Source organism: Anser anser (assembly GCF_964211835.1).
Source record: "Anser anser genome assembly, chromosome: 18".
NCBI lineage: Eukaryota > Metazoa > Chordata > Aves > Anseriformes > Anatidae > Anser > Anser anser.
The window spans coordinates 11,806,129-11,820,607 of NC_139739.1; the positions used below are offsets into that span (position 1 = coordinate 11,806,129).

The 14,479-nt window shown below is 36.4% G+C and overlaps 1 protein-coding gene across 22 annotated transcripts in view; it reads left to right on the top strand.

Moving 5' to 3' along the window:
* Positions 1-14,479, top strand: part of CIT (citron rho-interacting serine/threonine kinase) — a gene marked incomplete at its 3' end in the record, with an annotated part of 121,307 nt that overhangs the window by 79,906 nt on the left and 26,922 nt on the right. For 21 of the 22 annotated variants that reach the window (XM_083803777.1, XM_083803769.1, XM_083803788.1 and 18 more), the window contains 6 exons: positions 1,721-1,816; positions 3,617-3,733; positions 4,182-4,291; positions 7,232-7,406; positions 8,779-8,976; positions 11,164-11,217. In XM_083803777.1, the coding sequence (XP_083659903.1) occupies positions 1,721-1,816; positions 3,617-3,733; positions 4,182-4,291; positions 7,232-7,406; positions 8,779-8,976; positions 11,164-11,217 (750 nt within the window). The remainder of the gene's footprint in view (positions 1-1,720; positions 1,817-3,616; positions 3,734-4,181; positions 4,292-7,231; positions 7,407-8,778; positions 8,977-11,163; positions 11,218-14,479) is intronic. The other variant, XM_083803790.1, reaches the window with a different exon arrangement.

Sequence of the window (14,479 nt, forward strand, 5' to 3'; positions counted from 1 at the left end):
TCCTAGTCCCTTGCATCTCGGATTTGGGAGCCATGGGTAATACCTTTTTTTCCTCCACTTCTGGACTCTTCATTCCCTCAAGGTGATCTCCTCAAACACTTCTGACATTTCCTGGTATAGAAAGAACAGAAAGATAGCAAAGGAGCTGGCAATACAGAATAAAACTAAATAGAATTGTATAGAATAAGGTAGAAATTGTTGAATAAGTTGGATTGGTTTTGTGTACTACTCCTTCAGTGATACTTTATAAGACTTGCTGATCTGTCTGTAGAGAATTAAATAAGAAGTAAGAAATAAGTTAGGGAAGATACTACTTGAAATTGTAGATCATGGCTATGATGCTAATAACAATTGAAAGTTACAGCTACATAGGGAACAGTGAGAACTGGAACGGTTAGAGATTACCTTTTAAGCCCACACTGGCTGTTAAGTGCCACTTCAGAAGCTGGTGAATCTTCTACAATATGAGCAGTCTGATGCTGGTAGCTTTGAAGCTGCTGCTGATCTGGTTGTCTGATTCTATGCCAGGACCTGAAACGTGTGGGCTTCCGGGGGAGGTGAATTGTCCTTCTTGTTGCTGGGAGACGTATTTCAATTGCAAAAAGCAGCAATCTCCATTCCTTGCAGAAGTGTCGGGTACCAGGCACTGTAGATGACCTACTTTTGGTGAACCTCCTTTTTGATTTTCACTTCTGGAAAAGGAGGTCTACTGCAATTACTGGAGCGAGGAAGTCTTAGTATGCTCTCAGGATGAGGGAGGGAAGAGAGAATATGGAAAATGCTCGAGTAGAAATATCAGGAAATTGTCCTGTGCTGTGCAGTAGTGGGGGTAGGCAGGAGACCTGGATGCATCCCAAAACCTGAACTTGTCTGTGCAACAGTCAGCCCAGTGGTAGTGAATGACAGACCTGGATCTGCCTGTTGTACTAAAGAAATTGTTAGGATGGCAAATATGAAAATGAAGGAGCATAAAGCTCTAAGCTCAGCTTTTGTGAGGTGTCATGTTGAAAGGTGTTTATAGATAAATCCCCAATAATATATGCAGACAGCAGAATGTTCCTCGTACTAAAATAGCTAATTTTGGAGATGCAGAATTATCTAAGTCCTTACTGTGCACAGCTAAAACTATCAGCTGTGAGGTAAAGAGGTTAAAAATACTCTGGTACCATCTACTATGTGTACTGCATCCTGTACTTCTCATTTTCAAAGCAATTTATAAACAGTTATTCTGACAACACTCATCTGAGAAATGTGGCAAAGTAAATACTATTCCCACTCTATGAATATAGAATGAAAAGCAGAGACAGCAATACCCCGTTATTGAGTCCTTCTGTGAGAAAACGAGTGAGAGACCTTGATAAAAATAGGTCTGAACTTCCTGTGATGCCACTGCGGCTATAAAGTGTTTATAACCGCTTGTTTTCATAAAACATGCTTGGCCTGTCTTTGGGAATAAGGTACTGGGAAACAAATTCTTATTGTGCAAGTAGAAATCGTTGTCTTTAGCAGTGTGTTGGCTTTGCAGTGGATGGGTCAGCAGCAATATGCAAGGCTTAAAACTGATCACATGCTGCTCTCATGTCATTTAACTATGACAGACATGGTCCAGAGATTTTCATAGTGGGGAGTCTTAAAAATGACAACAAATATGCAATACCTGTGCAACCCGTATGCAGAACACCTATTTCTATGTCTGAATATGAATCTCTGCTGCTTTTAGGAGCTGGAAGAAAAGCATCGTGAGGCTCAGATCGCAGCACAACATCTGGAGTTGCAGCTGAAACAAAAGGAGCAATTCTATGAGGAAAAACTCAAAGTAAAATATCTTCTTACCTTCCTACAAGCTTTTGTGGTTAGAATGGGTTCAGGGAAAAACTGTTGCCTTTAGGCTTTGCTTTGTCTTATGAGTTGCCTTCTTGCTTACTGCTGCTGAAATGTTCAGAGAGATTAGTGAAATATGAGTGAGTTTTTCTTCTAGTCCATGTTATTATACCTCATCTGTTTTTAACATTGTATTAAAACAGGTGGCATTTGAAATCAGAATTACAGAAACCGGTTGCTGATTGTAACTTGTTTGTTGCTGACTAAATAATTCTTTCTTAATGGTGTTGGATCTATCATCCTGAAAAAGATTTCAGTTCCTACTGATGATGTTCTGATTTATTTAAGAGTATTCACACAGCCTACCTGCAAGTTTTAAATTCAGTAAATAATAGAGCGTTTCTGAATTTCCATCTTCTTGGAGCTGTAACATCTGCCAAGAATCCACAGAAACCACCCACTTTGTTTTTGTCTTTTCCAGGGTAGCATAAGACTTTAACATACAGTTAGAAATAGAATTATAGACACGATCTAAAACTAGGAAAAACAAATCGGGAAATGGGAGTATGTGCTGTAGTTAAGGATTTTTCTATAGAACCTACAGTGCGTCAGCCTGTAAATGCATTTTGTAAGGATCTTTGTTTCTACTAAAAATAATCTATTTTCAGCGATTTTTCTCTATTACATTTACCTAGGACTTGACTTTTACATTTTAGCTTAAATATGTGAGGATGTAGTATTTAAGAGGAAAGAAGGAATTTCTGTGGGAGAAACATGATGGGAAAACAAAAAAAAGAAAGAAGATTTCCTGGCAGATCAGAGCATGTTTGTTCAGTAATGAGAGGAGGGTGACAGAAAGCAAGAGGAAGTAGAAGTAGATCTTGGGGAAAGGAGAAATGCTGACATAAAAACTGGAGAACAAGATAGGGCTTGGGAAAAAAGTTAAAAGAAAGAGAGACAGAGAGATGGTGATTTATGGAAACATACGATATAGGTTTTAGTAGGAGATCAGGAAGCTAGATAAAAGCATTTCAAGACACTGAATGTTTATAACTGGGACATTAAAGAGTATCCTGAGAGATACTGATTAAATAAGTTCTAATAAGAGTCATGTCCATAACAGTTCTTTGTGCCTTTGAAAGCTGTCCTTGAAGGAAATGACATTCAGTTTAACAACCAATTTAAAATTCTGGACTTGTGTACAGAACACACATACCTTATTATTAAAAAAAAAAAAAAAAAAGAGAGAGAAGAATAAGACAGTTAATTTACTTCAGTCCCATTCCTAATGACAGGTGTTTGTATCACAAAAAGAAATCTTAGCTCTTCTATTAGGTGTCTCTGACCTGAAGAATTCATGGGGTCTCAGTTACGTTCTCATGCATATTTACAGAACTTAAAAATCACTTTTGAGCCATGTTGTTAGGGCAACCAAAGGATGCACAATTCTTTACCTCCTCTGCTTTACACACTGGGGTACGGGTTTTTTAATTTGTTTTCTGTTGCAGTAGCCTGGAATATTTCTTGAGCATAGATTATACATTATTATTATTATTTAGTGTCTCATGTCTTCATAAAACACCATCATTAAATTCAGTCTTCCGAGGTAGCTGAGGGAGCATTCTTTTTTGGAGTTTGCTGTTCCAGGGTTTCATGCCATTGCATCCTGGGTCTAATGTTGCTTGAGATGTGATGAATTCCTTAAAAATTCTGTCTTTCTTGATGATTTTCTCTCTGCTTGCCCTCTGCCCAGTGAAACGGATATAATTTAGACAAAAGAAATATCTTCATTTAGGTTTTGGAAAATCAGATGAAGAAAGATCTTGCTGATAAGGAAGCACTTGAGAATATGCTCAGAAGACATGAAGAAGAAGCACGTGAGAAATGTAAAGTCCTCGCTGAACAGAAGGCGGTATGTGTAGTTGAATTGGAAATCAAAGTGTTTGAAGAGTAGCTTTTTGAGGCTGTGATTTCTAAGCAAGATAATCTTGTTAGAGGTTTCTCATTGCTCCTGTCTTGAAGGAAATGTACTGATTAAAAGCTATTTTAAAAGATGTTGATTTTCTTACAAGGAATCTTCAAGAATATTTTCTGAAAGTGGTTGCATAAGTTGTTGTATACCACTCATTTTGTGCACTGACGAAACAATGGTTGTTTTTCCCTAATATTTAAGCAGTGGAAAGCAGCAGCAAACATCTCCAGTGACTGTATCTGTGATACTATTTTTCTTGGTTATTCGATCAATATTCTTTTATTTTTGTTTCTGGAAATTCTGAGACTTGTTTGTTTGTTTAATTTTAAACATTGCTTTTAAAATCACTTTCGTTGTGCAGTCTCAAAGGCACGTTGCTCTGTTTCAGATGATCAATGCAATGGATTCAAAGATTAGGTCACTGGAGCAAAGAATAGTGGAATTGTCTGAGGCCAATAAACTGGCAGCAAATAGCAGCCTTTTTACCCAGAGGAACATGTAAGTACAGCAACTGCTATCATATTGGTCACTACTGAACATTTCTCAGTGAGATCTGTTCTGAAAACATTAAAGTGATTCTTTGTTACAGGCTTGTTGTGCTTCCCTGCTCATTTTCCTGTAATGCAGAAAATGTGCTTGTTCTTCAAATAGTTTTGGTTCTCTGCTTATTTTGTGTTTTCCGAAACGTGACAAGCAAAACTGATTTCTATTACAGTGTCCACTTTGGAGTCTTTCTTGAGGTTGGTGCTTTATGCAGGTTTACCAAACATTAAATGAATACCAATACATTAAATGTCTAACCTCTATAGAAGCATATATTCCTTTTTTAATATGTATATTGTTAATATATTTATATTTTCCTGGGTTCCTGTGGAAGTTACTCAGTGTTGAAATTGAAAACATTACATACCTTTCATTGTAAACATTCTGTCCCACCCAATCAATGGCTGAGAAGACAAAATGAAAACTAGATTTTAAGCCAACAGTTTTCCTGTATGTTTTTGAATTGCTGTTTGCAAGAGAGATCTTTTTTACTGCAGTGGGCAGAAATAATGTGGAGCAGGAGATATCTCAGCTTCAACTTCAGAATGATGATTCAATTCATTTTTTCTACATAACTCAGCTAGTACTTGAATATATTTGTTGTTCTCTCAGCTTGAGCCTCTCTTTAGTTTTCTCATCAATGACCAGTGTAATAGTTCAGTGTTTTAGGGGATACTACTGGACAAGCTCTAATGTCATCTTGTGTTGCTGTGTCATCAGCAATTATTCTTGTGAATTTTTCTTATTTATTAACACAGAGGAGAAATCTTGGACCTTTTCTCTTTTGTGTCAGACCTTCCTGTCTATTTGAACTTCATTTTGCTTTTCATTTTAGTTTAGTTTCCTTATTGTCTTTAAAATGCTTTTCCTTCCTAAATGATGTAGACTTTCTACTTCAAGTACAGGAAAAAGCACAGATTGTTTGATATGCCTTGCGAGATAGTGCTAAAGTAGTATATGCTCTTACTGAGTTAAGAGATTCATCATGTTTGGCTGTCTGCATAAATGTTTTCAGTGTCCATCAGCTGCTGGATGCAATGTTAGGCAGTATCTCTGTGGGCAGCTCTTGGACAGATTCACTTATAATATTGAATAGAATCAAGCAAGATTGAATTTTGGCGCAGAGTTGTTTTGTTTTTGATCTTTTCAGTGCTGATTATGCCTCCAGATTTGTAGTAGCTCCAATTTTTGTTATATTTCAAATATCTGGCAAGTTATTCTGGCTTGAACAGCCAAAAATAACCACAGAAGTAACTGAAAAATTTAACTGAGTTGCTTTATGCTCCAGATGACTTCTAGTTATCACCCAGGAAATCTGTCAAGGTGGCAAAAGCCATAACTTACCTTCAGTCTGAAATAAAACACAAGCAGTGTCTCAGCATGTACCTGGGAAGGATATGCAGAGTCGTCATTGCTGCTGGACTGAGTGTAAGAACTCAGCTGAGCTAGACGCACCCTCTGATAGCAGGCCACTTTCCTTGAGATGAATAGAAAACAAGAAAAAAATATAATAATGCTTTAAAATATGACTTTGAATAGTTTATTGTAAGAAATATTGTCAAATAATGTAATTTTGCAGGATTGGTAGGTGATATTACAGAATCAACAGCATTTTAAGAAAAAAATGCTTTATTATGCCCATGTTTATATATGCAGATAGCTAGTGAGTTTCCGCTTATTTTATGAATTGTGGTGGTGAATATGTATAAATCTGTTGGACTTCATTTTGAATCTACAAAAGCCACAGCTAATCTGAGCATGTTTGAAGAGATGAACTAGTGATTAAACCCTTCAAAGGCTTGTGGAACTTGGTTAGCTTTTGTTCTGCCAGTATCTGAGTACCTGAGCAGGCAGCCCAGGAAACAGTAGAAAGCAAAATAACAGATTATTGACAGCTCTTGCTGCCAATAGTCTGTAGAGATAAATAAAAAGAAAAAAGAGAGAGAAAACGGGGGAAAAAAAAAGTGACTAGCGTTTTGTGTGCAAAGCACAAAAATGTGAGTCAGAAGACAAGTTCCATTTTTAGTTTTGTTAAGTCTTCCCATTTGATCTTGGGCAACCCACATAATTTCTCTGGAATTGGATTAATAACAGTTTATCTCACAGTGAACTTCTTAAAATATTAATTCATTAATGTATGTAAAGCTTTGTGAGATTTCTAAATAGAAAGCACCCTGAGGCAGAATTTTCCAATGCATGATAAAATGATTCCAGGAGATGTAAATAACGTAGGGGTGGTTTTTGTTTGTTTGTTATGCATGAGGATATGCATTTAAAATTCTAATTGCTGCTTTTAGCAGACATTGCGGGCTCTCAAAATTCTTATGCACACAAGTAATTATTTTCATTCACTTTATAGATGGAGACTTTGATCAGAGACAACAAAGCTTTGCTTCAATGTAGGTCAAGTTTAGAACTTGTTCTGGGTCCATTACAGCTTTAAAGAACAAACAAACTAAACACCCCTCCAAAAAAAACGTAAACCATAGGATTTCTCTTATCTCATGGAAATATATCATGTGAAAACAACTATTCTTAGCATTTATTTTTCCTGCGTAGGAAACTACATAACAAGGAATTGGTGAAATGAAAGCAATTAAGTACAGCTTAAATACTGTTGTAGACAGCCACATGTAGAATTTATTTTTCTGTGCAACTTGCAAATATGAAATATTAGTGCTCTGGGCGTATGTCAATGAATCCACTAGTATGTGGATGTTTTGCAGATAGTAATGGAGCTGACTTACTTTCATACAAGGGTGTAGAATTTAGGCTATTAACTTAACTGTTCTGCTTAATAGGCAGCTTGTGGTGTGTTCTTCCATACTTCAGTCCAGTGAAAGGACATATTTTAAGGACATTTCATGTTTGTCACTTGTGTTTTTCTCTTGTCAGGAAAGCCCAGGAGGAGATGATTTCAGAGCTCAGGCAACAGAAGTTCTACTTGGAAACACAAGCTGGAAAGTTAGAGGCCCAGAATCGAAAATTAGAGGAACAATTGGAGAAGATGAGTCACCAAGATCACACTGACAAGAACCGCCTGCTGGAGTTAGAGACTAGGCTACGAGAGGTGAAGGCTTGGGTTTAATCCCTCCCAATGTATTCCATTTGCTTTAATGTAACCCATTTGGACTATTATAGTAACAACTAGAAATAAGCTTGTCGTAGTTCTGTGTGTCTTAATAATGGTTTTTTAAGATGTAATTATTTATTATAATCTAGCAGTATGTTCCTCCCCCGAGGTTATTATTTTTTTAATGAAAAAATAATAAAAACAAAATAAAAAAGATTGCTCATTACAGTAAGTATTAAGCTTTTAGATCATCTTGCTTTCTCAGAGTCTTTTTTTTTTTTTTGTACAATATCCTTATAATGTTTTCTAGCTAGAGTGGTAACAGGGTAGAGAATAAAAGCTTAGCTATGTGAAGTGACCAGCTTTACTATAAGAGTCTACAGAATAGAAAGCAAACGGTACGACAGAGGTGCTATAAGAACACAGGAGACGTATCGCTTCATGCACATTTTGCAAAAGTTTTCGAGAAAACTAACAATAATATGAAAATATGCTTTTTAAAAAATAAATAAATTGGGAGCTTTGCTTCATTTTTAGTTCTTTAGTTTTGTATCAACTAGTTTGGATCCACTTCAGGTCTTCTTTTTACTTTCTCCAGTCTCACTCCACTAATTTTCATCTAAGATTGAAATTTTGCCTTTAGCTAAGAGGGTTGGATGACTAACATGTGTCCTTGTTTGGCCGGAAGTTGGTTGGGACCACTGTAAGATTTCTAGTGGGCTTGTCTTGCATCTGCAGCACAACAGAAAGATTCACAAGGGATAGCAAACAGCCTGAAGAAGGTATTAAGGTTTGGAATTGATTTTGAGCACTGAGATCTGTTCTGCTGCTTGTTCATTTCTTATCCATTTCTGGAAATGACATGTTTATCACTGAGGATGCCTCAATAAAACCTTGAATAGAAGCCATTTGAGTAAACCCAGAGCAAGGGGATTTGGTTGGTTTCTTCAAAAAGAATCTAGATGTCTACATGCACATAAAGATTAGTATTGATGTTTAGGCGTAAAGATTCTTAAATAATATAACTTCCGTGAAGAAAGGTCATCACAAACCACTTCAACTTTTCTGCTTTTCATATCAACATTTGATATGTGATATTTGAGTCACAGCTGGAAGTATTCTTGTGCCCATATTTTCATTTCAAAATGCCATCTTGTTTTTGATCTTTTTTAAAGCAAAGTAGTCACTTTTATTAGGCAGTAGGCAATGCTGCATCCTTGACTTCTCAGTCACTTAAGCAATCTGTGAAGATGTGATTTTGGGGTAGAAACGGCAATGTCATCCTAAAGTGAGGTTTGAAATGAGATTACATCGCCTGTATTTTCTTTGTTAGTAATTTATATCTGGATGCTGCTTTTGCATTCTTCAGGTTGGTCTAGAGCATGAAGAGCAAAAGCTGGAACTCAAAAGGCAGTTGACGGAATTGCAGCTGACACTCCAGGAGCGGGAATCTCAAATTACTGGGCTGCAGGCTGCACGGACAGCCCTGGAGAATCAGCTCCGTGAAGCCAAAACTGAACTAGAGGAGACTACAGCTGAGGCAGAGGAAGAGATTCAAGCTCTCACGGTGAGTCCTGAAATTGGCACTCGATTAGAATTGTTTAGGTGCACATTTCATAATGAGGTTAAATATCGATTTTTACTATATAATTTTTTTAATTTTCAGAAGAAGACATGAATTATGCCTTGTGTTAATAGAGGCAGGAATGGCTAAAATGTCAAATTTTCTCTTATTATCTTTAACCATATGTATGCTTCCTAGTAGTGGTTGATTGGTGCCAAAACTGCTCGACTCTTTGCAAGTGCGTTATTGCTTTGTGATGAGGTGAAAGTTGCATGTGAAGTTGTTATTGACAGAGTTCTGCTCTCTTATTTACTTATTTAAATAATTTATCACGAGTTTGAAGGTACTTGATGATCATAAATGATATGATGATTTCTTTCTGTGAGTTAATCTGCTTTATACTTGCTTTGGAAAAAAAAAAGATCCTATGAAAATAATGGTAACGACACCCTAATTTTATTCCACCCTAATTTTATTTCATTAAAAATTGTCATGTGTATCCTGCAGTCTCTGGTAAGGTGTGAATGATATAAAGGAAAAAAGATATTCCTTCCTTCCCCCCTCTTTCCCTCCCAGGAAACAAAATTCTAAATTATATGCTGCTGTTTGCTGTCTCTTGAATACAAAAAGATGCTTTCACAGTGCTTGATTGTAAGAAATATTTTCTTCAGAAAGGATTCCCAGGGCAGTGGGGGGAGAGAGAGAGGAGAAAAGTGTGTGACCTGCTACTTCGGCTGACAGCTTACCCTCATTGAAGAAGCAGTCTTCAATGACCTCTGAATCCAGTTATTTTGAAGTGTTGAAAACATGCATTCTCTTGCTCCAGTGATATTTGATAAAAGAACTATTATTCTGGATATTTCTGCCATTGCTGTTTTTTAGAAGGGATAGTAGGCTTTGCTGAGATAGTGCTTCTATTAGATTGATGCTTTGGGTGGGTGAACGGAGGTATTATGCAGAGCTGTTCTTAAGCAGGTACATGCTGGGAAAGTATGGCAGCAATACCAGGCCGTAAGAGAAACTGAACAGAACATGGCTGGCATCTGTTTCTTTTTGCTCAAAATTGAGGTCTTCTTCCTCCCAGCTGAAAGCTTTGCATAACTGCTAATATCACTGCTAACAGGATGATGATGTGCTTGATATCTTTACCCTATGCCACCAGTGAAACAGATGAATGTATATGACCTGTGTTCACTCAGTTACTGCTTCTGTTAATTTGGCAAAATGGTAGTGCTTTTGGACCAGCTGTTGTAAGATAGTCCAGTTCAGTGGGCTTGGAGAATTTCTGATACGGAATTTTTTGTATATACTTTTTTATTTTTCACATTGTGGTAAGATAATATTTTAGCTCTCATTATTTGATTTCTGCTAAAGAGTTTGTCCTGTTTAGTCTCTTGGCTCTAACAAAAATGTTCCGAATAAAGAAAGGTAGCTGGTGCACTAGTGCTAGTGCACTGACCTTTCATTTGTTAAGGTTTCAGATAGCATATGACATTATACACTTGTAAAATCACTTTGTTAGTCTAAATGAATTTTGAGAGGGGCCATGAGGCTGAAACAAGAACTTTTGCTTTGTCATGCTTTGCTTGTAAATGAGGAGGTAAAATGGTGCATGCAATACTGCTTTCTTTAAAATAAGCATTTGCCCTTTTCAGTGCTTTGGATGCTGTGTTCCAAAGAATTGATTATTGTGTTTCACCACTGCTGCTTAGAGAGGCTTAGGATTAAATGGTACTTAATGGTAGGATTCAGGTAGATTGGCAGAGCTGTTTGGGATAGCTTGCATAATGCTTCATTGTAGTTTTTCTTTGCAAGCGTTAAATTGTATGCAGTATTTATTTTATACAAAACACTAATCTGGGTATGGAAGTAAAAGCGACTCATGAATGTACAAACTTAACATGGAATCTATATATCATCAGGTGACCATTTATGATGGAACTTTTTATATAATCAGTTCTTGAGTTTGTACATTTTCCTAAAGTAGTTCAGAATTAGGAGAATTTGATTAAGTAGGATGTGACTTTTGCTAATCAGTTCTTTGCCACTACAGAGTGCTTTCACAGTGTGCAGCATCTGCCTTCCAAACTTTGCTTGCTGGTAGATTGTTCTGCAGTTTGTTTAGCAACAGCTGTTGGATTCTAATTCTAATGTATGAAAAATTGATGATTAACTTCTTACCTCCTTTAGGCACATAGAGATGAAATCCAGCGTAAATTTGAAGCCCTTCGTAATAGCTGCACAGTGAGTATTAAATACAGATCATTGAATTATTTTGAAATTAAGGATAAGGAACTAAACAACTTACTTATTTACTCCTTGATGACATTAGTTACTAATGCGGACTCCTGTCTTCAAGGTGTTAGTAGGAGCTAGGGTGATTGGATTTGATTCCTTTTAGGCTTTAGGTAAACCTCACTTGTGAGGTTTTATTCGGATTATGAAATTGATACTATTCTTCTTTTTGGAGAAGAAAGAAAATTAAAAATATCTCATTGCAGTGCAGCTAATAAGAATGGTGTAGCAGCTGCAAAAACGACTGTAGGTAAAGATTTTTTCTACTCACAAGGAGAAAAGATCTACCTGTCCAAATCCTGAGCTGCATTGTAGATCTAGGCCAGAGCGAATGGGAGAGCATTTATGCTACTCTGGGTTTTAAGGAGGATTTCAAGCCTGTTTGAAGAGACAAGAAAATTTATGGTTCCAGATGATGCAATGACATGTGGTCATCTGCTCAAAGAGCAGAAAGGACTCTAGGATCTTAATTTGCACCTTACATTGCCTGAGATCTTTCGACATGTTTTTGTATTCATTTCATCAGTCCAGGAGAGATGTCCTAGGCTTTGTGTATTAGTAGGTATTCTTGCAGATTACCACTTCAAACTTGCTTATGATGCTTGATGAGAACATCTGACTTCCAATGACATGAACTGCAGAAGCATTGAACCTCTGGATCAGCATTGGTTGCTGATCTCCTTAGGCTTTTTCTCCTTACACCACCCTGTAAGCAAGGCTTAACTGCTGTTTTTTTTATCTTGTTTCCCCACTTCCAGTGATTTCCTCAAATCTATTTTTTTGTGCTGTAGGACTAAATAAAGGACAAAATAAGTATCTAACAGACAAGTTTTCGTCTTTCAAAAATATCTTTAAAGAGTTATTCTGTTTCCCTCAGTTACTCTTCAGCACTAAGCAGTGCTTAACTTCTGTTAATAGAATATCACTATATTCTATTGAAGGAATGAGGAAGTAGAGCAAAATGTATTAACCTCCATCTAAAAGAAAGTCTTCAAAAGAAACTTCGCTTTTTGTAGTCTTCTTCGCTTGCGCAGGTTGGTTCCATGTGTGTTGTCATGTATCCTACATCCATAGCTATATTTTCTGTTCTTTTGTTCTGTCTTGGCCTTTGTAAAGAATGACAGCTTTCTGTGAAAATACTTATGTGATCTCCATGCAGGCAAAAACCAGTTGCGTTGGAAAATCTGTAGCTTCTTTTCACTGTGTGGTAGGCTGCCTTTCAGAGGTTGTAACTCATTATCTCACTACTGTAGGATTTTGGCTCCATAAGTGTGGCGAGCAATCTCCAGCAGTGAGGACTGACCCACAGGATTACAAGAATGTCAAGAGCTTTGAATGTTCTGCATGAAAAGATTTTTAAGTGTTGTGCATTGTATGTCCGTTAGTGGGATAAGTGGGATCAGGCATCAGAAAACCTCTTCATCAATAAGAAATTAATGAAATAGTTCCTACATGAATAATACATGCTCATCATACATTCTCTTTCCAGCCTGGGAGAATGTATGTATAATTTAACTGACCATGGATAGAAACTTTCTGTGTTATAAGTAGTTCTAGCTGTCCATCCTTTTTACTGTGGGCCATTGAGATAAATGATAGGACAATCTTCTATTGACAGTGAGGGATCAGGTAACGTTTATTATGGTGCCTTCACCAGATATTTCAGCCTCATTTTAATTGAATAGGGACTGATATGGTGCAGGTTTCACTTCTTGGTGACCATTTGATTCTACTTGAAGGTGGTTAGAATATATACTCATTTTAAAATAGCACTTCAAGAGAATAATTGTAATATGCTGCTACTTATGCACCATAGCAATAAGTAGGCTTATTCTTTTAGCAAGTTTTGAAAATACATCCATTTTGAGGTGAAACAAACTCCTTGAGCTGTTCTGGCAAACTTAGTATGGAATTAATTTTTGGTATGGAATTCTGGTATGGAATTAATTTTTAGTTAATCTTATTAAGTAACCCAAGACAGCGTAAGAAAAAATGAAAATAAGATTAGAGAGGGAAAAAAAGCACATTATTGAAAGACTGCATTACTTTGATATTTTTCTTAGTGTTCAAAAGATAAATAAAAATACTTACTCTACTTCTGTACTCTAGTTTTACAAAGGTCGCAGCTTCCAGTTATAGAGGAGGCTCACACCTCAGATGTGCATCTGCTTTCCTTGTACCTTCACTGCACTCCTGTCCTTTCTTTTGCTGAGGCCTCTGACCCAAGTCAATAATCTTTTAGGTTCTCCTATTTTCAGTTTTAAATTTGTTGTCTTTTGGGGTGTGTACATAAAGACCATTGCTATATTGTTGGTCTTAATTTCTTATGTCTTTCTGAATTCATATTTAATTGCTTTGATAGCTCTGCATTGTTTCATCTTGTAACTTTTTTTTTTTTTTTACTGTTGGGGTCAAAAAGAAAATACAAGCTTTTGCTTTCTTGTACAAAGACCTCAGTTGTGCAAAAAATAATAAGATACATAATTACAATAAAAATTGCAAATTGTAGCACCTGCTCTACACACACACAGATGCACATGGCCACACATGAAGAGTGATATTTTATCATAATCTTCTCACAATGATAGTTTATCCAGCAAATCTGTTGAGGGATGAAGGACTAGTTCCCTACCTTTAAAGAATTGTTCTATCAAAAGTATTAGCCATGTGATCCATTAGAGTTTTAAAATTCAAGTTATTTCCCTGGCAATCAGCAAAAGCACTGGAAATAAAATACATTTTCTTAAATAGGAAGATTTACATTTCTGTCAGTTGTTTCCATCTGGCTTTTAATTATGGCTTTTTGTTGGATCATCAATGCATTTGATGTTAAAAATGGTGCTAAGTTATCTAAATAATAATAGAATTCTTTCAAGAAGAAAACATTCAGTAAGGAGGTGGCAATGTGTATAAAAAAACAGAAGAAAAGGTATCCCATAAAGTATTTACAATCAGCTTAGTAAAAAATACTATTGCTATTCCAGGAATACACTGCCTGAATCTTCCTTTTTTTTTTCAGGTACAGGCTATTGCTTTTACTCTAGAAAGGAGAATGGCATTTTTAGTACTAATTGGATGTTGCACTTCCATTTATTCAAGATTTCACCATTAAAATAAGGTTTATCTCTCCTCCCTGAGGTTCCTTTGTGATTGTTTTGTGTTGCTATCATAAGCATTAACATGCTTGATTCTGCACTTGTCTATGAGATGG